We start from the raw sequence: 26,819 nt of genomic DNA, 5'->3' as shown, positions 1-26,819 counted from the left end.
TTTTTTCAAATCAAAATAGTGCAAAAGCACATGTCGAAAAAACACTTTATCGCGTTCCATTTTTCACAAAGCAAAAGAAATTGTTGTTTAGGAAAATAATTGTGTATGCTGACTGAATGTTATCGAGAAATGTCGAAATTAATCACAAACTACCTGTTTCGTTAGTAATGACTACTAGAACTGTTTGCATTGCCATCTAACATTTGCGGGCGGAAACTAAGTTAAGGTCCTAATAGATTGTATAATAAATAATTTCGGATTTTTCAGATAAAACAAAACGATTGTACTTTTATGTTGTTATAATTTTATAAAACAATATATACGAGCATATAGTAAAATACCAGATCAGAACTACGCATTTATATAAAATTAATAAGACGTTTCATAAAATTATACATAACAGTAATACATAACAGTAATACATAACAGTAATTTAACATAAAATTATACATAAAGATACAAAATTATTTTATTTTATCTAGCAAATCTGAAATTGCTTATTACACAATTTAATAATTTCATGAAATAATGTATGTATCGTTTTGGTCTTCTGCTATCATTCGTGTGTAAATTGTTTTATACAACTACAACAATAAAAATATAAATATTAATTTTGCTTGAAAAATTCAAAATTACTTATTATACAACCCGATATAATTTTGTTTATTATAATTATTTTAATATCATGATTATTTCATTATAGTGACAAATACCAAACATCTTTTTTTCAATGTAATGTTCTTACATCTTTCTATCGCTATTATATTAATTATATTTTTCATTAGTGCGCGCGTTTTTTTATGAGAAAAGTATAAATTGTGGAAGTAAAGATACGTGGAGAAGGTTTATTACGTACTCGGCATCCTTGCTGCAGCTCCTTGTTGGACATAGGCCGACATCTTACCGCTACTTTTACCGACTCGGACATCTGAAAATGAAACGGAATATCGGTATGTGTCGTTCGCGTGATCACAAATTTGTCGGGAATCTTATAAGCGGGAGAAAGAAAGGAAATTTTAGAGCACGTCGAAACTAGATGGAACAGATAATGTGTAAACTGGGAAATATATGGCAATTATTAACTTATGTCATTATTTCGCTCGATAGTGCCGCACACTATCATATACCAGTACATATACTACAAAAACGAAAGTAAATATCGCGTGCGGCCGTAAAAAAAGGATAATTGTTGGATTGCGATTATCGCGATAATTTCGTGCGTAACTAAGCAACGCTTCTAAGAATAGAACAATATAATTTAATTATGTAACCTCGAACAGTCGAGTAACTTGTATACGTAATAAAAGTAAACTGCTAACACAGTCTGCACGTTACTTCGGTTGGGACTGAATTGAAATTTAAAAGCGCTATTCTCTAGTCAATCAGTATTTTATTAGTAAAATCGATTAAAACGACTAAACAGGTAATTTTGCAACAATATCAGTAAGTTAAAGTTATCTAAAAATGATTATATGTTATAATATATTGTTTACTTTAGAAGTTATCAAATTTAAACAAAATGATAAAATAAAAGCTGTAAGACACTAATTTGATTGTAAGAAAAGAAATATGAAATATATTCGATATTGTAATTGATAAATAATCAATTTTATCTAATTTGAATTAAAAATGCATAAATGTTGTGTTAAAACATATGATAAATATAGAAATATATATAGAAATGACATTATGAGATATTATTTAAGATATGGCGTTAACTTATCGTTTATGTGTGATATTGATTAAAGTCCATTCAACGCTACAAATGCTTCAAAACACCAGAGAAATCGATCAGTTTATTTAGCACTTGGAAGCATTTAAAATATCAAACGAACACTAGTGCTATATTTTTACTGATGTATTGTCGATATTTCATGAATATTTTTATTGAAATATAAATATTGTATTTGATATATGTCTTACAGTATCTTACAATTTTTATTTAATACTTGGAAGCATTTAAAGTATTAAACTAACATTGTCTAGTGCCATGTTTTCATTGATGTATTGTTGATATTTCACGAATATTCTCATCGAAATATTTAATTTTCCCTTCAATTTATGTGATGCTTCATTATATTTCGTCAAGCCTTCTCCAATCTTTTGAAATCACATAACAGTCGTATAATAAAAAATCGAATTTAACGAATTAAGGTACACGAGAACCACGGGATAGTCAGAGTCGACTTTAGACGTTGACTGAGCAAACACGTGTTTGGGGTGACTTGTTTCCAAGAATAAGAGCGTATTCATCGATTTTTCGTCGCGATTCCTATCAAATTTGCATTATCGTATTCCGAGCGCCGCTGAAATCAAGCGCATCGATAGTCCGTGCGCTTTTCTTCTCTTCGTCGCGACGCGTATATTCGATTTCCCCAGCGAATTTTCGCTCAAAAGTCACAACAGGGAACTGTCACGAGTATACAGAGCGTCGACGAAACGTTTTTTCTTTTCCAATTTGACTCAAAAATCTTTTTCAAACAAAAATTTTTACAAAATAAACAAAAATGTAAACGTTAAAAACGTTAAAAATTCACAAAAAAACGCGACTCTAACTCGGAAGACCTTAACCCAGCACTTCTCCACATTGCGAAAGATTCGAATATAAAAATAAACAATGCGGTTTTTAAGTAGAAATATGTCGACAAATGGAACGTGTGCACAAAGATTTTGTAGCAAAAATTACTAAAGAATTTGTAACTGATATTCCACCTTAATTTATTATTTTTCCGTTTCATATGTGTCATTTGTATTTTAGGAACTATGTGAAATCTACTATTAAAAAAATTATTATGTTAACAAGATAAATTATTGAGTCTATTCCTGCACTATTATATTTGGAGAAAAAATACTTAAAAATAGTAGATATTTATTTCGTGTGAATATTGATAACATGTTTACTTAAATTCAAATTTTTTTATTTAAATAAAATTAATTATTGCTTTTTAAAAAGCCAAAATTTCTTTAAGCTTTTAAGAAAATGTATGTATTTTCTTATTTGCAAAATGTTTTGTATATTAGTATAAGTAAATACTTTAATATAAGTAATACAAATATTCATTATTTCTCAGATATATTTTCTCTCAGTATAGAAAACATGGTAAAATTGAAAAGAATTTTTCGATTAAAGAAAATTCAAATTATTGAAGATAATTGAAATAATTCAAAATTTGAGAGTTGAAGAGGACGAGAAGAGAATCTGTAATATACGTTTCCTCTCTATGTATTCAGTGGGAGAAAACTTTTGAATTGATTTAAGGGGATGCTGAAGCTGAAAACTTTACCAACAAAATACTGATATTTTTCTGCAAAGTTTGTGTCGTACTGATTGTACAGAATTACAAATATTTTCATGCAATGAATGTACGTACAAAAATAAATAGGAGCATTGCTCAATATGTGACAAAAACAAAAAAACAATTTTAAATGTAAAATTTCAGTTGTCAGTTAGCGTAATAGTTTCCTAATCCAAAAGTTTCGTAGCTTGTACCGAAAATGTGGATGTTCCAAGCAGAAAAATTTTGAAGAACATTATTGTACCTTCGCATTTGAATTCGGAAACTTAAGAATATCCGAAAAGTTTGCAGATAAATTTTTACACATATGTGGTTAGATTTTCCGCTGAATATAGTAAAACAAAGCAACATACATTTACGTAAGTTCTGTATGTACAAGAAGTACAAAGGGGACAGTGTGATTATGTTAGTGACGATCGTCTCCGCGTTATCGACATTATTCGCCATCGACTTCAGCATCCCCTTTATAATATACATTTTAGGATTATATTTCACGATACCTTTGTTCCGTGAAAAAATCGGATATAAATCAGTCAAATAAATATAAATAACAATGCGATGATCGTAACGCGATAATAAAGCTGTGCGGCGTATGATTCGTTCGTACACCGCGTATATATTTCAACGTAAAAAGCATGAAGGACGAGACGAAGGGACGGTGGAAAAGGCGGACAATCGGTCTTCGGTATAATAGGGGCCGAGAATAATCAATGATGACAGATGACATAGATAATCGTCTACCATTATTCGTCCTGTCAATAAATCGCGGGGAATTTATATCGTTGAACAAAAGTGCTAGTTGGCAGACCGTCTAGCGGCGGCTCCAAAACACCCTCTCGTTAGGCACCAGCCGTTCCTGCTACGTCAATCGACCTTCGCCCGGCTGACCGTGAACCTGGGGTCTCTACCTCGCCAACGCACACCTCCCGACGCGTTCTTATCGGCGCGTATCACAGTGCTGTATGATTCGCTCATTGACATTCGCTGCGTTTCCGCGCGTCACCTTGTACGTGACAAAAAGCAGATAACGATCGAAAAGTGGCGACGATTACTCGCACAAACACGCTCGCAATAATCCCCCAAAATGCGCGATGGTGTGATGTGTCTCGCTGTTGATTCTCGCGCGATATTACTTGGTCAAATTTGCCGTTATCTTGTTTGACTATTTATCTACTCAACTGTCTATTTTATCGGTTAGTTAGAGGATTCAGTGCAATTTTCCCGGCGAGAGGTGACGCGTACATGTATATCGATATGTAGGAAGATTAAAATTTACATACATTATCCAGCTAATGGTAAATTGACATTTACCAGACCTATTCTAGTAGCATCGTTTATTGGGACAATATTGGTTACAAATTGAGTCCCAATATACCTAATATTGGCCTAATATACCTAATATAGTTAATATAGAATTCCGAATACTGACAATGCACTTGTTATCAATATTGACCACATATTAAGTTACACTGGCCCAATGCATCCCTAATGTATGCCAATATTGATACAATCATCTTTATTTATAATCAATATTAGTTATGTTGGCCAAATATATACTAATATAACCAATATTGGACCAATATAATACTAATGAACTGTGCTACTAGGTTAGTTACAAAAGAATTTTTCGACTATGTGCAATGTTTTTACATATTTATATATCCTGATTGTTGAGTATTCTAATGTAATTGTTGCTTCCTCAGAATGTTCAACAGTCATGATGTACGAATATGCAGAAATATTGTGCATGGTCGAGAAATTCTTGTGTGACTAGATGTAATAAATGTTAAGGCTATTATGCCCCAAGTAGAACAGAAAATCACGGTGATGTCGGAATGACGAGAAAATAAGTGAATCGTGATTGAAAAGTGAGTTTTCTCGTAATTTTCTCGTCATTTTGATGTTGTCATGATTTTTTATTCTGCCTGAGGCCGGATGGTATACAGTGGTGTGTAAAACGGTTTAGACGCAATAAAATTGGTTCAGTGAACTTTACATTGAAATTCTTTACTGCGAGATGTAACAAGCTTGTCCAGTAATTATATTATTAACCATTTAGTATTATTATTGTTTATTGTCTCATTTAGTATACTTAAATATAATATTATGTTATATCAATTATATATAAATATATATAATGTTAAGTATATTAATATATATAATTATATTAATTAATTATATCATTATTGCATAAGCGCGTCTGTAATGACTCAATTTCACGAGTTTGGTGAACTCTTAAATTCCACTGCGTCTAAATTGTTTTGCGATTTACTGCCTAGTGGAAGAAAGATCGCAACACTTTGACCTCGAGAAACTTTAGCAGAATTTCAGGACACATTTGATATTCGAAAGAAGAAATCGTTAACTGGTAACCTTTGGTAGATAAATTTTCTCATCGAATACCGGATGTATGAAATAATTTATTGAGGTAAAGTTTGTTCTCTCACCTTGCTTTTATTGACTGTGCATATGATACGACAAGTTCGATAAGATCGCGCGGGCGAAATAATGAGAGGCAAACGCGGGGGGCGCGAAATGTGCTGCAACGATTTTCTCTTTCTTTGGCAAGCTTTCGACCCTCCTCGTTCAGGGCATCGTGCTACATGCCGTCGTACTTGTTCACTACTTCGAGCGGCGATTACGCTCACGTGTTACGGCGAGGTTGTCTCGCTTCTGTAACAACGTAATGCGGCCGATACGCGTCGCACAAAGCGGCGAGTTCGCGATCGCGAAGGGTAGATACACGCTGACCGCTTGACCGAGTGGAGCCCAAAGTTTGACCCAGTCACGCGCGTGCCGGTTATAACGTCGCTATAATCCTACTTGTCAAATCGCTGGAAACAAAGGCAAGAATAAAGTTGTGCAAAAAGTAACGGTTAAAAAAGGTTAACACGTTACCCGTGTCGGATCAATTTTACGTGACTTGCTACCCGCAACAAGGTGACCCGCGTTTTGTCATCTTGTGAGATATATTTCATTTATTAACCTATTTACACATTATATACATGTATAGCATTAGTGACGGATATAATTGTTCATTTTTCCTTGGCTGTCATCACACGGAAGTGGAGAATCGCGACTTTTTACTAAGAATGGATTGAATCATAAAAATTATATGTTTTTAATACGTTTTATGATATTTGATGTTGATCTAAAGAAAAGAAATTAGTATAAAAGCCAGTAAAATTTATTAAAATTCGGTAAATTTAATAAAAATTTAGTATCAAATATATATGTGTGGTCATGTTTTTCAAATCTTCTAATGATGCAAGTGGGGGAGGAGAGCAGAGGCTAAATGATTTAAAAATATAAAGTATATGAAAATTAAATAATATAAAATAAATGTAAAAGAATATGTAATATACGTATATATAAAATGTATATAAAATAATAGTAAATAATATAATATATAATAACAATATTTTATATAATATAATATTATATAATAATATACACAGAAAAATCGTTTGGTCGGATTAATTAAATTTCTAATGAAATATGAACGAGTCAGAACATTCTGACTGAAGTTGTTAGAAATCTAGTTAACTTGAATAAATTTAAAAACTTGTTAGAAATTTAGTCAGTCCAATTTTTTTTCCGCATAATAACAAATAATATATGATTTGCAAATAATATGTAATGAGTAAAATATATAAAAATTAAGAGAGAGAGAGAGTAGCATAAAATAGACGATTATAGTAAAGATTAGACAGATAAATAATTCTAAGGATATTTCAAAATTATGTTTCGTTTATACGTACAAGCGAAAAGCAATGGAGCGAGCAATAGTTCATGACGTGGCGCGAAACGCGTTAATCGCGATTTGCGATTGTTTAAAAGATACTCGGGAAAAAGAGCACAATGTTGCCATTTGGATGACGGTGGTCGGAGAGCTCGATTTCGAAACGCTGGGCGAGCCCATGTTTCGCTGACGCCATTCTATCGATACCGGAATATCGAAGTTCGTCGCCGAGATATCGATCGCCGCTTGTCGAGCGGGAAAGTCCGTTTCGTCGGACCATTGCGATACATCCCTCGAAATTTGGCGATTACTTTCTCATTTCGACATAAGGCGAAGGAGCTCGTAATCACAACATTGCAGCGTCGCGGCGAAAAGACACGCGACGTTGATAAACGATCGTGGGAATTTCTCTCTGGGAGAGTCGCGGTCGCGTGAACAAGGCGAGGAGAGGGAGGAGAAATGGCGCGAAGGAGATTATCTCGGAGGAAGATCCGTTGTGGGATAAAAAAGCGTGTCCCAGGTGCGACAGGAAATTACGATGATGTGAAAACGACGCGAGAAAACGTTCGCCTTTCAGTGAGGTTTTGATAATTTCTTTTTCGTCATTACGATTTCCTACTCCGCCTGGGGCAACACAAAAGTCACGAGCGTCTTGGGATCGCCGTGTTAATAATTCACGACGCCGACGTCTGCGTCGTGCACGCATCAACTCCGCTCTAGGTAGAATAGAAAATCAGAATAGCGTCAGAAGTGACGGGACAATAATCGAATTGTAGTCGAAAGGTGAACCCAAGCAGAACGAAAAATCACGATGACGTCAAAGCGACGTGAAAATGACTATTAATGAATGATTTTTCCAATCTTTCGATAAGTTAACTAACAGTTGAATCATATGTTTCTATTTGTTTTTCTTTTGAATTAGACAAAGACAGACATATGATTTAACTGTTAGTTATTTTACCGAGAGATTGGAAAATCGGTACTAAGATTCGTATTATAGTCGTTACTTGAAACTTGCCTCAGGTGAGACACTCGTATTTTAATTTAGAGTCAGACCTGAGCTCTTCCACAGAATATCGCGGTTACAAATGTAACTATCATCATTTAATATATCATTTGATGTATGTATTATATAATTCAAATAAAAAGCTCCCTCATCTAACTCTGATCTTCAGATTTGTGTATTTTACGGAGAAATCTCAAGTAACGACCATCAATACGAGTGTGAGAAATTGACTTTTCAATCATGAGTTTGAACACGTCATCGTGATTTTTTGTTTTACCTGGGGATTCTCTCGCGCGCGCGGTCATTTCTCCGTTACTTGCGCGTGATTGTGATTTCCCGTTTTACCTGGGGCGCGTGTTCTTCGTGCTACGTGACTTTTCTCGCCCCGCGACCGACTAGTCGACGTCTCGACGCCGACGTCGACGTTCGCACTTCGTGATTAGCCTTGCACTTACACCGGCGATGAAGCGGCGCGCGTCCTCGCAGGCGCAATTCTTACATCCAGGAGAACATGACCGCGGGCTACCGCGCGAATTTTTGGCGGGAATCGAGAAACTCAAGACGACGAGAAACGCGTACGTCACGGCAAACGCGTCCAAACTGACGACGGGCGTCGCGACGCCGCGCGTCGTGACTCATACGCGCCTTCGAATCGTCTCGATGGCGTGCGCGTGCGCGTTTATATCAACAGCATTGTCCGAATAATATCGATATTGTCTCTTGAATCTTACTGGTGAAAGCAGGCGCTCGACGACAGTCGGCAGATTGCTATTAACTTTGCTAAATGCAAAAATCGCGCGATGCCAAATGTTCCATGGTAAGGTAATTAATGGAAACTGCTTTCCGCGAAGGTGGTTTGACCTGCGGAGTCTCCATCTAACAGATGAATCATGAAGCGTGTCCTAGTCTGCGGCATCGACTAGGTAAAAGTAAAGATGTGAAAGTACATCAGAGAGAAAGGTAGGTCCTACATCAGAGGAATCTACAGGTCTTAAGCCCATTCTAGAATTGCGTAAGCGTAGTCGTGAACGTAAGAGTCAACCAATTCGAATGTTTTATTCACTGATTGCTTTACTCTGATTGGTTGTCGTAATTACTTACAACCACTTACAACCACGTTCACGCAATTGTAGAATGGGCTTAACATCAAAGGAATCCTGGCCCATACGCAGGATAGGTACCACTCCGTATGCGCGATAATCCGAATATAATGCTACAATAGCTGCGTTCGGCATTGTAAATCGAAGACGTCGGATTGCTCTTTTACCTCGAAAATGCACAGAAGTGAGAGAGATATGAGATCTTGTATCTTTTTCATTTCTATGCATCTTCGAGATAAAAGAGCAATCCGACGTCTCCGATTTACAATGCCGAACGCAGCTATAGGATCTAACGTTATGGGCGCGATTTTGAGATATTGATAAATTATTTTCAAGATTCTGGGGGTGCTAATGAGGGAGTAGAGTAAGGCTAACACACATTGTCATCAAGGAGTCGACGCAAGGCGGAACGTACACTTCTTTTCGAAATTAAACTCTCACAACCGTGAAAATTACTTTAAAAGACTGTGAAAAGTTACTCTAGAATGTGCTTTACACACTAACATTATATGTAATAATAACTATCACTATCACTATCATTTATTATTCGAATTATTTTTATAATAATTATAATAATATCTGCTCGACAATCGTGTGATAATAGCGGATAATAACTGAATAACGATGATGAAATAATCGGTAATAACATTGAATAACAATAACTGGGCAACGGTAATAATAACTGATTAAAGATTAGGTAAAGAAATTGTTGTAACGGCACGCCCGAGTTTCTTCCCTATGCGTAATAAAAATAATTAAATAATAACCGAATAAATTAAATAATAATCGAATAAAGAAATAATAATACTCAAATGTTAAATGGTAGTGATAATAATATCTGTTCGACAATCGTGTGATAATATCCGCGAGTGGATAATAACGAAATAATGATGATCGAATAATCGGTAATAACAATACCTGGGCAACGTCTCTAACAAAAACTCTAGGCTTCACAAAGGCTAGGCAAACATACCGTCGTAACGGCTCGCTCGTGTTGTTGTCTGAGCGGCGCTTGGGAGGGCGCGGGGCCGGTCATGTAAATATACGTGCGCGAGCACGTGCTCGAGTATCACACCATAGTATTATCAACCGTCGAGGCGAACGCATTGAGAGTTCCCGCGTTATTGTCTAGATTATTCCGCGCCGATTTTTAATATCGCGTTTTGACTTCGCGATAATGGATGCGATAATTAAGACAAATTAAGACGCGTACTCCTCACGCGAGCAGGTGTTGCGGGCTTTACCGCGAGAGGTAATTACCGCGTTTTATTTACTTTTTTACTTGTTAGATAGAGAAAAGTCGCGATCGAGTTCCTCAATGCCGATCAAATATTATCATTATCCATTTATTATTTGAGTATTATTATTTCTTTATTCAGTTGTCATTTAACTATTTTTATTATGTATTGGAAAGCAACTCGACGATTTCCATTTATTATTTGAGTATTATTATTTCTTTATTCAGTTGTCATTTAACTATTTTTATTATGTATTGGAAAGCAACTCGACGATTTCCTAATCACGTCTTGCTGTCGTGTGTAATTAATCGATACTACCGGACATTATTATATGGTTGTCGATCAGACATTATTATCATCATCTATTAATTAATCGGGTATTATTACTTCTTTACTCGGCTATCGTTTAATTATTTTTTATTGTGCATTGGGAAGGAACTCGAACGTGTCGTTACGACAATTTCTTTTCACCGTCTTACTATTGCGTGTAATTTAATTTCATACATATTTGATATTTAATTTCATATATATTTGATACTAATTTATTAAATTATTAATTGATACTAAATTAAATTAAATTTCTGTTACAGGGATTTAATAGATATCCAATAGAGAGGACGCAGTCACGTGACTCTAGGGGATGCGATGTCTGGGGGATGCTGCGCCGGAGGATCTGGCTCGGGCCTGGCAGAGTTGGCGCGAAGGTGAGTTTTACTGATTTAAATTCGTAATTAGAAATCCAATAATCCTGGAAATTCTCTTATTTGGAATCAAGTTCCTTAATATTTTCATTGTCGTGTGTAATACTAAATTAAATATGCGTTCTGTTACAGAGACGAAGCAGATGACCAGCCGACTCTTAGGGGCTGCTGCGCCGAAGGATCCGGCTCGAGCCAAGCGGGGTTAGCTCGAAGGTTAGTTTCCCTAATTAGTATTTGTAATTATAAATCCAATAAAACTGATAACTCTCTTACTCGAAATCGAGATAATTTGAATCGAGTCAAAGATCGCATTAAATCGTAATTACACGCGGGGAGAATTTTTTCCTGAGTAACATTATCACTTGAAAAATGCTGATTTGTTCTAATTAAGAGATTTATTTGAAGCATCGAGAAAGAGGAAAGTGTGGAATATTCTAAATGTGAATGCATTCTGAAAAATTCTCCCAGCGTGAAAAATATTACGCGCTTATTTTTCTTTTAATATTGCAAACTTCTTCACTCAAACCAACATCAATGCACGAATCTAATCAACGAAACATTTTTCTGTTCCAGAAACGAAAGCAGAACGTGGCTACCCTGATCGGCGAGTCGGTGAGTCAAACAAAAAAAGAAAAATTGATAATAGAAAGATAAAATATCTTTCCATGTAATGCATGTTCATGTATCAATGCGATTTACTTTGCTGTGGTATAGTTTGTGTATGTGCCGTCCAATAAAGTACACTGTTCGAAACAATTGAAAGATCGCTTTTACAAATAATAATATTAGTAATAATACATTTTTATAAATTTTCCAAATTTTCAAGTATTTCTTCCCCAATGCATATATATTTATTAATTGTTTGACTAACTTAGATTATTGATTGGTCAATAATTTTTGTTGAGGAAAATTTGAATTAATTAAACCCTAACACAGTCTGGCAGATGCCATTAAAATATCGAGTATACGCTCTGAATTCAAAATTTTGTAAAATTATTTAGTTTTATTGAATGCGACCTTCCATGTGTCTCGATCAGTACGCCAGCGCGCAGAAATTGCGCCACAGAAAATGTGCAATCACATCATCCGCCTCGACAGATATTCCGCCGGTCTTTAATTTTCTCAGTTTTCTCTCTCGCGTGAGCTTGCGTCGCAATTGCATTTTGTAAAGTAAGAGTTCGTTATTAAATAAAATTCGATATCGTGCGATGTCTGCGCGAAGCGATCTAACGTGATTATTTAAACTGCTCGTGAAATTTCATGGTCGTTGGAAAATTTTCAATTTTTTATTTAGAATTTCGAATGCGTAACAATAGATAATATCAGCGATCGTTGATCTCTCGCGAAAAACACGATATATACAATTCAGGAATGCGAGCAATTATTTGTTTATTTACACGGCGCGCGACGAGTTTCATCGAGATAAGCACCTCACGCCGTAACATTTTTTTGCCTAAATTTTGAATAAATCTTTGTCTCCATTGTCGCAATTTTTATAGTTTTTGATTTTTCATTCACGCTCGCGTTCGCGTTTATGCGTTTTAATAAATTTGCGGATTTTATCGGTTCGTATTTGCGAAAAAGTCGAGAGCAAACTTTGCAGAAATATTGCGAAGTTCTTATCCGCAAAAAGCATTGCGGAATTGTTTTCGCAAAAGTGTGAGCTGTTATCCGCAAAAATATTGCGGAATTGTCTTTACAAAAGTATTGTGGAGCTATTATCCGCAAAAATATTGCGGAATTGTTTTCGCAAAATATTGCGAAGCTGTTATTCACAAAAATATTGTGAAATTGTCTTCGCAAGAGTATTGCGGAGCTGTTATCAGCAAAAATATTGTGGAGCTATATTGCAGCCTACTACGCTGCTCCATCGAAACGTTACATTAGGGATATTCTGTGTCGTATGTAAGAATCTCGCGCGATTACTTCATTCACGCGTCGAAAGATTTCACGAGATCGGCCTTCGATTTGCGTCGCGCGAGTATCAAAGCGATACACTACAACTCGATCGGACCGTTGCTGAATTTGTCGCACATACTCGTCGTTTATCCGAAAGGCCGATATATCAAAAACGCAGTTCGCGATATTTCATATGCAATTCGCAACTCGGAGTGTATCCCTCAAAAGAGATGAGATTTTTCGTGAAACTTCCGTTAGATTACCGCGGTCGGGAGTGAATTACAGGCGACGTGGGACGCGAGGACTATTGCAGTGTCAGATGCAGCGACAGGATGTCTGGTGGACCCTGGACACCGTGGGACGACGCGCAATGGTGAGCGCTCAATTTAGACGCTCATATAGTAGATACAAAGCGTCACTTTACGTAGATTGCATGCACGTAAACGTAAATCGCATTGGGTCCGACGGGAAGTAAAGTAAGAATTGGAATTTGCAATTCGTCTGAGTTATGTAAGAATGATCTAACCAAAGAATTTAGCTTTGAGATTTTCGCAATAGTTCAGCAAGTCAAGTATTTCCATTTCTTTAAGAGTATTGACTAGCTCAGTCTTAGAAATATGTGCAGTTCTTAGAAATATGTGCAAAAAGACGCGACTGGTAAAAAATAAAAAAACTGGCTTTTAATTTATTTCAAGCGTCTATAAGGCTTGAATTTTTTTCGTTTTGTATAAAAAGATGTGAATGGAGTATCCATTGTAAAAACTTCTAATTTTTTGAATTGGATCATTCTTGCATAACAATGACCAATTGAAATTTTGACTCGGCAAGCTTCTTTTTCGTCGGATTATTTCTTGATGATACATTAAACTGATATATTTTAACATGTTATATTTATATACTCTGTATATGTTATATATACTTTTTTATGCTCTATATATGTTTTATATATACCCTAGGTATATATATTATTTGATTAATATACTTTATAACTTGTTATGTCGTATTATATACGACATACTATCTCTTCGGATATATTTTCTTATATATACTCTTATGTATTCTTATGTATACTCGTTTGTCGTTGACAAAACGACATATTAAATTTCAATGGGGGTGAAATCACTTCTGAGGTGAAGAAATAATAATAATATAAATAATATAAATAATATAAATAATATACAACAATAATATAAATAATATATACAATAATATAAATAATATATACAATAATATAAATAATATAAATAATATACAACGCCACTCAAACTACGGGAAAAAGTGAATAGTTGAATGTGAAAGCTCTATATATGCAAAATAAAAATTTGTGTACAAAAACTCATTCCTACGTACAATTTTGCCTTTATGTTCGTAGATCTTTATTCTGAGTTCTCCTTTTTTTTTTGATAAAAGCACCTGTGTGAAAGTAGCTCATAAGCCTTCTGATTGGCTGCAAGCCACTTTTAAGGGTCACTTTTATCAACAAAAGGAAGTTGAGAATAAGAGCCATAGCGTTCGCGTTCCTGTAATCGTTTCTCTGTTATTTTTCTGTTTTACACAGTCTATGCTACCAAGAAATGTGGTATTTTTAATTATAGGCCTACGTAGGTTTACGTAGGTATCATAGGTTTACGTTATGCACTTGATAATTAAACAGTAACTTTCTATTAAATAATCTTAATATTGACAATCAACGATTACGCATTTAATCGATAAAATACGTCTTCTTGATGAGTATTATACCGGCTTACATACTGTTTATATGATGAAAGATCTAGCTTTACGTTAAGTTTCACCGCTAGCTCACTTCATGCCTACGACGCACTCATCAGTGAGACAAGAACAAAGTAATTGGACGTCTCTCCTTTTTTAACTTACTATGATTGTACGGGAGCGTCCCGATTGCCTACAGTACGATTGCACACAAACCAATCGATGATAAGTATTATCTAGTGAATTACTAGATCGAACCAATCATTACAATTTGTGGTCAATCATACCGTGGGCAATCGGGACCCTCCCGATTGTACGGAAGTACAACGGGCACGAACCAGACGCATTTTATTGTTACCACCGCGAAGATGCGCTTAAGGGTCTGCAAGAGTTATACTAGAGACATCTGACGGAGAGCCGCGAACTAGACAAACGTAGAAAAGATTTGTGATCAAAATATAGAAAGAATGGCTTCATAATTGCAATATTTGTAATCAGAATAAACGTCCGCAGGTCGATATCAGGGTTAAGTACGCATAATGCTTCACGTTTTATGCGTGAAGTTTTATGGACAGAAAACTTGAGTAATCTACGTGAGATAACTAAATGAGGTTTTCTGTTGCATAAAACTTCTTTTAGAGCTATTTTACATTTGCGTAAGCGTGGTCGTAAATTTATATCTACATATATATACAGATGAATTAATGAAACTGATTCAAGAGCAGCGAGTAGGATTGTACCTTGATAGAAATAAAAAGTCAGGTCGACGTTGATTCGACTTTTCATTTCTGGCTGGGTAAATTATTTTAAAAGGTTTGATTCGACCATCTAGGGGTACGTACATGTCCCTAGGATTCTTTTCGAATTATTTATTTTTTGGCGAAGTCGTATCGTTTCCGTGGTGCGCAATATCTCTTTTCAAATCATGAAGTGGTATTAAGGCAGAATGCAAGCTGCTTGAAACTATATTGAAGGAAAAAAGGTTAGAGGTTTAAATGATAAAGAAAACGTATAAAATGTTACTTGTAGATTCTAAAGAGAACTTCTCGACAAAGTTAGTAGATCTAATAGAATTGAAAATGATTGATATTGTCTTTAAAGTAGGTATTAAGTAAAATATTGAGGTCAAAAGTAGAATCAAAATTTCAACTCGGGAGTATTCATAATTTCAGAAGTTCATAAATAATATTGCCTTCTTGGTAAAAATCTTTCCAACTTATAAAAAGAGGGCGGCCAAGATGTGCCTATATTTCCGGCGGTCCAATATGGGGTCGAAATATATACCAAATTAAAGATCTCGATGAGCTGAAGACGACGAACTATGTCTCATTTTGGTAGAGTGCATGGGGACTCGAGAACTTTTTCTTTTCCATCACTCGAAATCTCATTGAAAGGTTACTAAGTCAAGTTAAAAGTTGTTCATATTAGTCGGTATTTATATTCGTAGTATATAATAGTATATAATAAATAGTATATAATTATATTTTAATAAAAATATATACGCATTTCTTCTGAAAAATCTGGCTCTGTAGTGACCTCGATACTAATTTAAGAAACAAATAAAAAATTGTTGTCGTAACAAATATTGTGTCTCTGAAGCAGAATATCTTTCCTACTATATCTTTACACTAGTGGTGCGCTACAAATCGCATACGCGTCTATTATATTTAAAAAAAATATTTATACGCACTTCTTCTGAAAAATCTGGTGGTGTAATGACCTCGTTAATAATGCATGGAACAAATAAACATTGGATTTCGTTGCAAACATTGCATTTTTCAAGCAGAATACTTCACCTAGTATATGATTACACGAGCAGCACGCTACATAAGCGTACATAAGTTGCATAAGCGCAAATTATATTTCAATAAAAATTTATACGCATTTCTTCTGAAAAATCTAGCTCTGTAGTGACCTCGATATTAATCTAAGAAACAAATAAAAAATTGTTGTCGTAGCAAATATTGCGTGTCTGAAGCAGAATATATTGATGCAAAAATTGATTTTATTATCTGTCCAGACAACTTGATTCAATCTGATACTTCAATAAATAAATAACTTTTATTTATTTTTGTGTCTAATTACTCCATTTTACATTTTGAAGTACGAAGAATCGAATAGAAATATTTTCCGAGCTCAAAGTCCACCGGAAATACCAAAGTTCCAATTAGAGCACCTGGACTTCCAGTTATTTTTGCGCATTAAAATGTCACTATGTTCCCACATAATAGTAGACGTCATAAGCTTTCCAACGAGCCCTATTTCACATCATAACTCACTATTTTCACATTTTTATTGCATTAAAAACTTTTAAAAACTCGCTTCCTTCCGGGCCCGATTTATCGGGCCTCATGTATCCTACCAAAATGACACATAGTTCGTTGTCTTCAGCTTATCGAGATCTTTAATTTGGTATATATATCGACTCCATATTGGACTGCCGGGAATATAGGCACAGCGCTCATATCTATTTGGCTGCCCTCTTTTATTTGTACCTTACATTATTATTGAGGTCACTACAGCGCCAGAATTTTCAGAAGAAATTCATATAAATTTTTATTGTAATATAATATGCGCTTATGCAACTTTTAGCGCGCCGCTCGTGTAATCATATACTGGGTTAGGTATTCTGTTTGAAAGATGCAATGTTTGCAACGAAATCCAATGTTTATTTGTTCCTTGCATTATTAACGAGGTCATTACATCGTCAGATTTTTCAGAAGAAGTGCGTATAAATATTTTTTGAAATATAATAGACGCGTATGCGATTTGTAGCGCACTACTAGTGTAAAGATATGGTAGGAAATATATTCTGCTTCAGACACGCAATATTTGCTACGACAACAATTTTTTATTTGTTTCTTAGATTAATATCGAGGTCACTACAGAGCTAGATTTTTCAGAAGAAATGCGTATAAATTTTTATTGAAATATAATTTGCGCTTATGCAACTTATGTACGCTTATGTAGCGTGCTGCTCGTGTAATCATATACTAGGTGAAGTATTCTGCTTGAAAAATGCAATGTTTGCAACGAAATCCAATGTTTATTTGTTCCATGCATTATTAACGAGGTCATTACACCACCAGATTTTTCAGAAGAAGTGCGTATAAATATTTTTTTTAAATATAATAGACGCGTATGCGATTTGTAGCGCACCACTAGTGTAAAGATATAGTAGGAAAGATATTCTGCTTCAGAGACACAATATTTGTTACGACAACAATTTTTTATTTGTTTCTTAAATTAGTATCGAGGTCACTACAGAGCCAGATTTTTCAGAAGAAATGCGTATATATTTTTATTAAAATATAATTATATACTATTTATTATATACTATTATATACTACGAATATAAATACCGACTAATATGAACAACTTTTAACTTGACTTAGTAACCTTTCAATGAGTTAACTTTGAACTTAAACTACTTATTTTAAAATGCATTAGTTTTCACTTATTAACTTTTTTCTAAATAAGTTAAAATAATCCATTAATACTTAAATCATTGCGAGCTGCTAATAATGTAGAATGAGAAAAATAAAAGAAATAATGACAGAAGAATTTTTTGGCTCTCTGAGCGCTAGTGTTCTTTTCTTGCACGGAATTCTGAACATATAACAGTCGGTGTTTTATTTTATAAAAGATTATCTTTAGATTTAACCTTCAATTAAAATGTTAATTATGCAAAAACATATATTGTTTTGCATATTTAACTTTTAATTTTAAAAAGTAAATTTAATCTTAATATTTGATTGAGTTAGTTTTTGTTTACTCTTAATGTACCTTTTAATGTAAGCTGAATTAATTTGAATTAACTTAATAAACTTACCATTAACTTTATAAATTTATAAATTTATAAATTTAACTTAAAAAATTAACTTACTTCAAATTTCGGATTTAACTTAATTCCGGATACGAAAATTCCACTGTTTAATTATTTCTTGTTAGTAAATTTTATGTCAAATTAATGTAGATGATAATTACGCAAATATAATTAATAAAAGAGTAATTTTACAAAGATATGTAATGTATTTCATTATAAATCTGTACATATTGACGTAGCGTTGAAATAATTGCTAATTATGAAATTAGTACTTTCTTGTACATGAATGTCTTCATAAATAAGTAAAAAAATCGAATAAGTAAAAAAAATCGTAATACCGCCAATTTACTTCTTGAATTATATTTAAGTTCTTTCAAGCTCTTTTGGTGATCGTGAAAATTTCATTGGTGCATTTCATAGGCCGGTATTCATAGTCAGATTTTATATTTAAGACTGTATTAATTTATCTTCAGATGATGTACGGACCATTTCATTGGCTACGGAGTATCTGATGATGAACTTAAGGCAGTCTTAAATATAAGATCCGACTATGGCCGGAATTCATAGTCGAATCTTATTTCAAAGACCGTTTTAAGTAATGTCTTAAGATGCGAATACTGCTGTGTGATTGATTCATTATATCTTAAGACAGTACTTAAGATGATCTTAAATATAAGATCGGACTATGAATACCAGCATATGAAAAGGCATAGATATATATACACGGCCATAGGTATATATTCTGCTACGAGCTTTGCCATTGGTCGGCAAATAATCGACGGTTCCGCTGCATGTCGCCTCTGATAACCGTTAGGCTGATCTCGTTCAATTTCACTTCCCACGGGAAATTAATTTGTCTTCACGACTTCTCTTCGGAATCTGCTGATTTTTTGGTATTTCCGTGAAAGGAGATCGAGTAAAAACCGCACGCGTTATTCTTAATTGATCTAGTTACACTGCACTTGTTCCACTTGTCACTATTTTATTGATCTGTTCTCGCTAGTTACACTTTCCACGTTTGAGTGTGACTTTCCTTCTTTATTCTCGTTAAGTATCGTCGTACAATACAAGTTTCACCTGTATATTTGTGTTATTTGTATTCAATTAAGAAGTACGACATGATTTAGATAGGAAATACAGGCCCGATGGTCTTTGAATGTCAGGCGAACTGCACCGCGCTGCACGCTCCAATTGAAACGCGCCAATGATCCACGGTACGATAGGCGCGAGCGAAAGAGACAGACGGCAACATGGAGATCGAGAAGAGGCACGGGAAACTTTACGCTGGAAAAACAGTCGACTTTTCTGCGTCTTCCTGTATCTTTCGCGTTCTCGACTCACGAGTCTCGCGGTAAGTTCATATCTGGTTGTCGAGAGGAGAAAAGGGAAAAGGCTGATAAAGTCAAGAAAGATAGAAATCGCGACGGGAGAAAACGACGCTGCGAACCTCCTGAAACGCATTGAAAACGACCGTTGCACACGTAAAGGCGGTAATCGTGCTTTATCGCATATAATCGGGTAATAATCGGGAAAATAATGAACCGATTGTATCGTGGCGGTTGATTAAAGCGCAATTTCTTCGAGTATGAGCCTCTTACGCAACCGATGGCTAAAATAATTTATCGGCATCGAACTTCGAAACGAGACGAATCCTTCTGCCCTTTTGGTGGCGCGCAAATCGACAGATCCATTGCGCGCAATCGAGTAACGGTCGAGAAAGTAGCCAGACAACGTGACACTTCTAAAAGACGTTACAGCTTGATTATATTGAGAAAAAGATACGTGGAGATTTATTTATGGCATATAAAGTTTACTCGCAGAAATATACTTCATATCTCGCGAATGAATTTTAAAATATTTTTTCTCCATGTGTAGAGTAATTTCTTCGACAATGAACTTCTTATGTATGACGACCTCTTCTCCTCCTTCTTCCCTCCTTCCGGCGCGTAAACGGATATAAATGCTGGCACGTTGTTGTTCGCAATTTACGAAAGGGCAGATCGAAAGTATTAGTTAAGCCGATGTCTGCACTCATGAAATCGTTCCGCGTCTGTAAAACATATTCGGATTTATATTCGCCTCTTTGAATCTCACGGCGAGCTTTACTGTCTGTAAACTGTGAACTTTCCGCTGTTGGTACAATATACGACCGCGAATAAAGTGTATTCCTTCAAGAAATATTCGGGCGAGTATGTACTGATACCTTTAGGTAATATTTGAAATCTGAAATACAAAAAAGTGATGCAAGGTGAGAAATCGAGTGAGACAGAATAATTGGTGAATTTGTTAGTGCAGATTCGAATTTAGTTAGCGGGAGAAAAAAAGAAAAAGATAATGCTCTTAATCGGTAAGGAACAAACGAGAGGCTTATGTATTGTCGGTAATGTCGCGTCCGAGCGGAAGATAACAAAGTGTTTCTCTAATAATATCGTAATATTCTATATAGTATTTTATATTTATATTATAATTATGTATATTCTCTCTTTATTTCTATTTATTTATATTTTTTCCATATTTGTTCACATTTTTCTCCTTTCTTGCAACATCTTACTTTATATTTAATTCAATTTTAAAGACAAAATATAAATATAAAAGGTGTATACATTTTTTTTACCTCGCCTCTGGTTCATATTTTCTATACTTTCTTGTGTTATGAACTGTTTTTTTATAAAATTGTAGAAAAGTTATAGAAAATTAAAAAAATTTATAAAAATTACAGAAATTTTGTGAAATTATAGAAAATTGTAAAAATTTATTTTTATTTACAGAAAAATATTTACATACACTGAGAGAGAAAAAATATCTAAAAAGTAAAAAATGATCATTCGGTGAATACTATAATAATACTTATTGAGAAAAAATGTATTAAATTTAAAAAAACGTTTCTTTGGATACAACTGTGAACATATTTGTTTAAATTAAATAATTATCTTCTAAAATTAAAGAAAGAAATTTATATTTAAAACTTCTTTTGAATTTTAGAAAATACTTATTTAATTTAAACTAATATGTTCACAGTTGTATCCAAACTAACATTTTTTGAAATTTAATAATTTTTTTTTCAGTGTATTTACTTAAATCTAAATTCTTTTATTTAAATAAAATATACAATTGCTTTCATGAAAAGCAACGGTTTTAGGAAAATATATATTTTTTATTTAAAAAATATCTTTTTTCAGTATAAAAATGTGTGTATTGATATAAGTGAATATATTATCACAGTACTTGCCGCCCGAATAAATAGTTTTTATTTCTTAGATACTTTTTCTTTGAGTGCAGAGAAGAATTATATGTAAAACCGTTGCATTAAAGAAATTTCGTATAGCCTTTCTTACAAATCTCTTAATGTTAATTACAAGTTTTAGGAGAATATGATCCTTTTGTTTTCCTTTTTCTTTTCTGGATATCGTTCTGAGCGTGGAAAGTACAGGAGGAAACGCGCCGATCTTGATACATAACAATATTAAATATTTTGTGAACGATAAGAGACGTCGGTCGATACGTAGGATCGCGATGCAATTAAGGCGATATTTTTGACGGCGAAATGTACGGTTATCATTGATGCAGCGTTCATCATCAAAATGCATTATCGTTCACATTCGTTTGCAGTTCTCTCTCGCTTTCTACGCGCGTCGTGACAGTGCCGTCATGTTGCCGCGAGATGGCCGTGCGAAATAACGATCGGGAATCGCAACGGGCAAGTCTCCGCGGCAGTCCGTGTCGCGATCGTGCAACAGGTGTTGCATCGTCGTATTTTTCGCGCGCGCGCGTGTGTGTGTTTATCAGACGGGTGTGCCGTCGATAGACAAGTGCTGATAAAAAGTGCGTGTGTTGTGTGTGTTTTGACGTGTCTGGAAGGTGAATTGTGACGAAACGGAACGCGATAGACACGTGGACGCCGTCGAGGATTTTTCTTCCGTGTTTCCTTCCGCGTCCCCCTGCCACTGGCGCTCGCGAGGAAAGCTGCGCGGCAAACAGGTGAGCAGATTCGTTGACGCTCTCGCCGGACACTTTTGCCACTGGCAAGCAGAAATTCGTAAGTTTGCAATTGCACACTAAGCGATTCTAAGGTCCGACTCGTCTGTCTTTTTCGAAAGTCGCCGCCAAAATGCGGACGGTGCATGCGACTTGGCGTTAAATTTGTGTAGAATTCAAATGAGCTCGAAGCGACACCATGACTTTGGAATGCGTGCCGTACGCGCGCGCGAGTGTTGCTACGCTCGGAATCTGTGTCATGTATTTCTATTTGTAGCTTAAGATTGTAAGCTCGGAAACAGACTATTAATAGAATACGTCAATGGTTTGTTATTCTCATTGATAGCATGAGTCCGGCTTCCGGGATTCTGTGATCTTCATGGCCTTGTTTTCGACCCTCCATAAACATTTGGGAGATTTCTCCCGTTTATGGATGTTAAAATAGAGGAACAATCTTGGTCTTAGTCTAATCTGAAAGCCGGACTAAACATTTCACTACATAGCCAAAAGTCTTAATCTATTACTGATAGAATGTTTATTTTGAGTGGCTACGACGAGAATCGGTAGTTTCCGATTTTATCAAACTGAAATATTCGATGCTCGATAGTAATATTAAAAAATATACTTATAATTCCAATATTAAAAAATACATTTATAATTACAATATTATGCATATAATATTATGCATTATTATAATTTTAATTAACATTACAACTCATTCTGTCAGTTATATATTATAATTGACAAAATGAGTAACTTATGAATTTGGGATTCCAAACTCTATCAAAAAATATTAAATATAATACTAAATTATTAGGTAATTAAATTAATAACTTAGATTATAATGCAGCAGAAAGTATAATCTCACATTGAACCAATATATAATATTAATTGAACCAATATATAATATTAATTTGTCTTTAAATCTAGAAATGAGATATTAGTAAATTCCGGCGCACGCAAAATAACGTTCTAACATCTGATTCGGACCTGAGACTCGCGTGTTGTGCGTGTACATATACAATGAAACAATCTGCGACACAAGGTCATGGGTAAAATGAAATTTACGCAGGCGAATTTAGTATGAAAAGTTCGTGCGAGATTTACATGTGCTTCAGAAGTCCATTGATCGGCAAACTTAATTTTATTAAGATCTATATAGATCACACAATCAACTCGTATTAAGGGATTAAATTTGGGAATTGAGATTGCAATTCAAATGAAGAACGAATTGAAGTTGAAATTAATCAAAACTGGATTTTGATACTGTGGCGAATTTAAATCAAGATAAAAACGCGCGAAAGAGTTAAGAACAGTCGCGGAATGCTAGTTTGATCATGTATGAGTTGTCGTATCGGTGTCTCGCGGATATCTCGATGACACATTGCCGATTGATAGACATATTCAACGTAGACGTGATTAAGCACGCTCCTTTGTCGTTCAGTAACACGTGCAATGCACACTAAGAACTCGGCGTTGCGTATAAACAACAGCTGCGGCTTTCGCGCTTCCGTGTACACGCGTGTATCGATTTCTCTCTTACTCACTTGGTGTTTGCTTATCTTCTCCGGTTAAATGATCATTCTCTCTCTCGATTTACTGAACGCGACTTTTCAATCTGGCCTTTGTTAAAATTCATTCCGGGGGATCGCGTTGCTTCTTCAAGGAGGAGAACATGTATTCAAATTTTGCATTGAGTATCCAAAAAGAAATAATATTATCCTCGGTGGATATCCTGTAATACATACGAAGAGAATATTGCAGTGAAAATTATATTAAAATTATATTTTTTTACAATGTAAAGCTGGATTATATTGAAATTGTAATATAAATTATAATAGAAATAAGAAATTTGGCAATCTATCTTAATATGTGACATAAAAAACATACAAGAAATTGCAGTAATTTTATAATAACAAGTCAAATATGCATAACATTTTTTAACAAATGTACAGTAATTTCGGTTATAATGTTATCTGTACGATCCAAGATTGCGAAAATTTTGTTATAATTTTCACTATAATATCTTTTTTCTCCGTGTATATGGTTTCAAGAGAAAGGTTTCTCCAAAATCAAAAGGAAAATATTTTCACAGTTCAAAAAAGAATTCTAATTGCAAAGCGCTATTTTTTGTAATTTCATATTTTAAGTAATTCCAGCGTTTGCTACACTGAGAGAAAAATATCTAAAAATTAATAAAATATCTGAGATTGTAGGTACATGTATAACAGCATACTCTGTTAAATTAAAATTCTTTTATTTAAATAGAATAAATAATTATTTTTTGATGAAAAACTGATATTTTTACCTAAGGTTTTAAGAAAATGTGTAATCTTCTTATTTGAAAAATATTTTATATTGTGATAAGAAAATATGTTGTTAGTATTTATTAAATAAATATTTATTATATCTTTTAGATATATTTTTTCTCTCATTTATCCATCTTAGTCAATTTTTCATGTCTAGATTAATCATTTAAGATTTGTACCGTAAGCTAAAGACGGAATTTCTTCAACTTTAAGAATATTGTGCTTAAGAACTTTAAGAATATTTTCCTTTTGGTTTTAGAAGAACTCTCTTGAGTGGATTGTGTAAAAAGATACTGTCTAAGAATATGAGATTGTATTTTTTTGCGTGAGCAATCCCACAAGTCTTGCCTTGTACAAAATTGGCGCGAGCGCGAGCAGAATTACACTTTTCGGAACGATGACCAACTGAAACGCCTTCGAGCAAGATCGTTCTGGTATGTTCATCCGCCAGGATACGCGCAGTATCGCGGGGAAGAGTGACTCAACTCGTCCCGACTCGCGGCTTCCTCGAAAGTAATCGCGCGGTATTTAATGGATGAGAATGTTCGGCGTTGGGACATTGAAAATAATGAGAAAGAAAAGCAAATGAGAATACGTAGGTGCGCGTCGAAGATACACAAACGCATTGTAACGCACGATGCCGTAGACAGACGTGTGGTAGCGTTTCGCAGCCAGTCAATAACAGGGTCGTTAGGACGGACGCGTCGTATCAGTGTCGCAAAAGTGAACGGCCGGACCGAGACGGCTCGTAGCATTCGTAAAAGAACCCGTTTCTTCTACGCGTGGGTGCCGCAAAAGTGCCGAACCTACGCGCGAGTTGCGCGCATTTGGCGTGCATTTATAGCTGATTGAGCGTGATTCAAACAGTGGTGCCGGGGAGAGCGATCTTATCAGCCGGACTATATACTCCATACATATATCCACTCATTGGTAATATATCGATTAAATTTCATTTCTACAAAATTTTTATTCTAGGCTTAGTAATGATTTTTTTTGTATAATCAATTTTCTTAATCTAATTTATTTAATTTCTCAATCTAATTTACTTAAATTAATTGCCTTAAATTAACTCGTTTCCACAACTTTTCGGAATTTATTTATTTAAATTAATTTTCCTGCGTGAATTAATCCACTTAAATTAATTTTCCTCAATTCATTCACTTGTTTCCACTAATTTTCCGGAATTTGTTTATTTAAGTTAATTTTTCTACGCGAATTAATTCACTTAAAATAATTTTCTTTAATTAATTCACTAATTTCTATTAATCTTCCGGAATTTATTTATTTAAATTAATTTTCTTACGCGAATTAATCCACTTAAATTAACTTTCTTCAATTAATTTACCCAAATCAATGATTTGGAAAATGATCTTGTAAAAATAATTCACTTATATAAACTAATTTCCTGGAATTAATTTATTTACTTTAATTTTCTCTTGAATGAATTTATTCGAATCAATGATTTTAAATTGATTTGTCGGGAGGTGGCGATGACGCGCGCGGCAAATGAGAGAGCTGACATATCGGTACTTATATCGGCAATATTTCCTACATTGTATGCTGATACGCCGACAACTGAATGAATATTCAGAGCCGTTATTTATCACCGGTGAATACATCCCGCCCAACACAATGGCGCGTTTTTCTCTTATTTTTATAATAAATGGACTCTCGCGCGAATTCTCAAGTTTCCGCACCACTGCGTGTCCGCGTTGGAAAACGTGGGCATCATCCTACGTGTGGAAAGAAAACGGACGGACGAGTGAGCTCCTCATGTATCCCTGACATTCTGCGACCTCATTGTATACGGGGTGCTCGCCGAATTATTAATTGTTAGTGGAGTGAGAATTTTATTGAGATATAAAGCCTCAAAGTAGGAGCGAGTTAATTGCCACGTGGGAAACATCATCGTGACTTTTTCGCATGTCAGTCAGATAAATTTCATGTTCCCTCTCCTCTCTTGAATTTCTGCGGTTATTATTTCCATTTCCCTTATGCCCACGATAATTTCCTTCCA

At 34.7% G+C, this 26,819-nt stretch overlaps 1 protein-coding gene across 2 annotated transcripts in view; it reads right to left on the bottom strand.

Annotated features, from left to right (window-relative positions):
- Positions 1-8,632, bottom strand: part of LOC116848204 (osmotic avoidance abnormal protein 3-like) — a 28,440-nt gene extending 19,808 nt beyond the window's left edge. Inside the window, exons 1-2 of one of the 2 annotated variants that reach the window (XM_032824053.1) lie at positions 8,500-8,632; positions 857-928 (exon numbers count right to left, since the gene is read on the bottom strand). In XM_032824053.1, the coding sequence (XP_032679944.1) occupies positions 857-928 (72 nt within the window). In that variant the 5' untranslated portion in view covers positions 8,500-8,632. Of the gene's footprint in view, positions 1-856; positions 929-8,389 lie in introns of both variants that reach the window. The other variant, XM_032824054.1, reaches the window with a different exon arrangement.
- Positions 8,633-26,819: the final 18,187 nt, after the last annotated feature.

Source organism: Odontomachus brunneus, unplaced genomic scaffold, assembly GCF_010583005.1.
Source record: "Odontomachus brunneus isolate Ranch 3 - 2012 unplaced genomic scaffold, Obru_v1 Obru_scaffold_091, whole genome shotgun sequence".
Classification (NCBI taxonomy): Eukaryota; Metazoa; Arthropoda; class Insecta; order Hymenoptera; family Formicidae; genus Odontomachus; species Odontomachus brunneus.
This window is presented reverse-complemented; position numbering and strand designations above follow the sequence as displayed.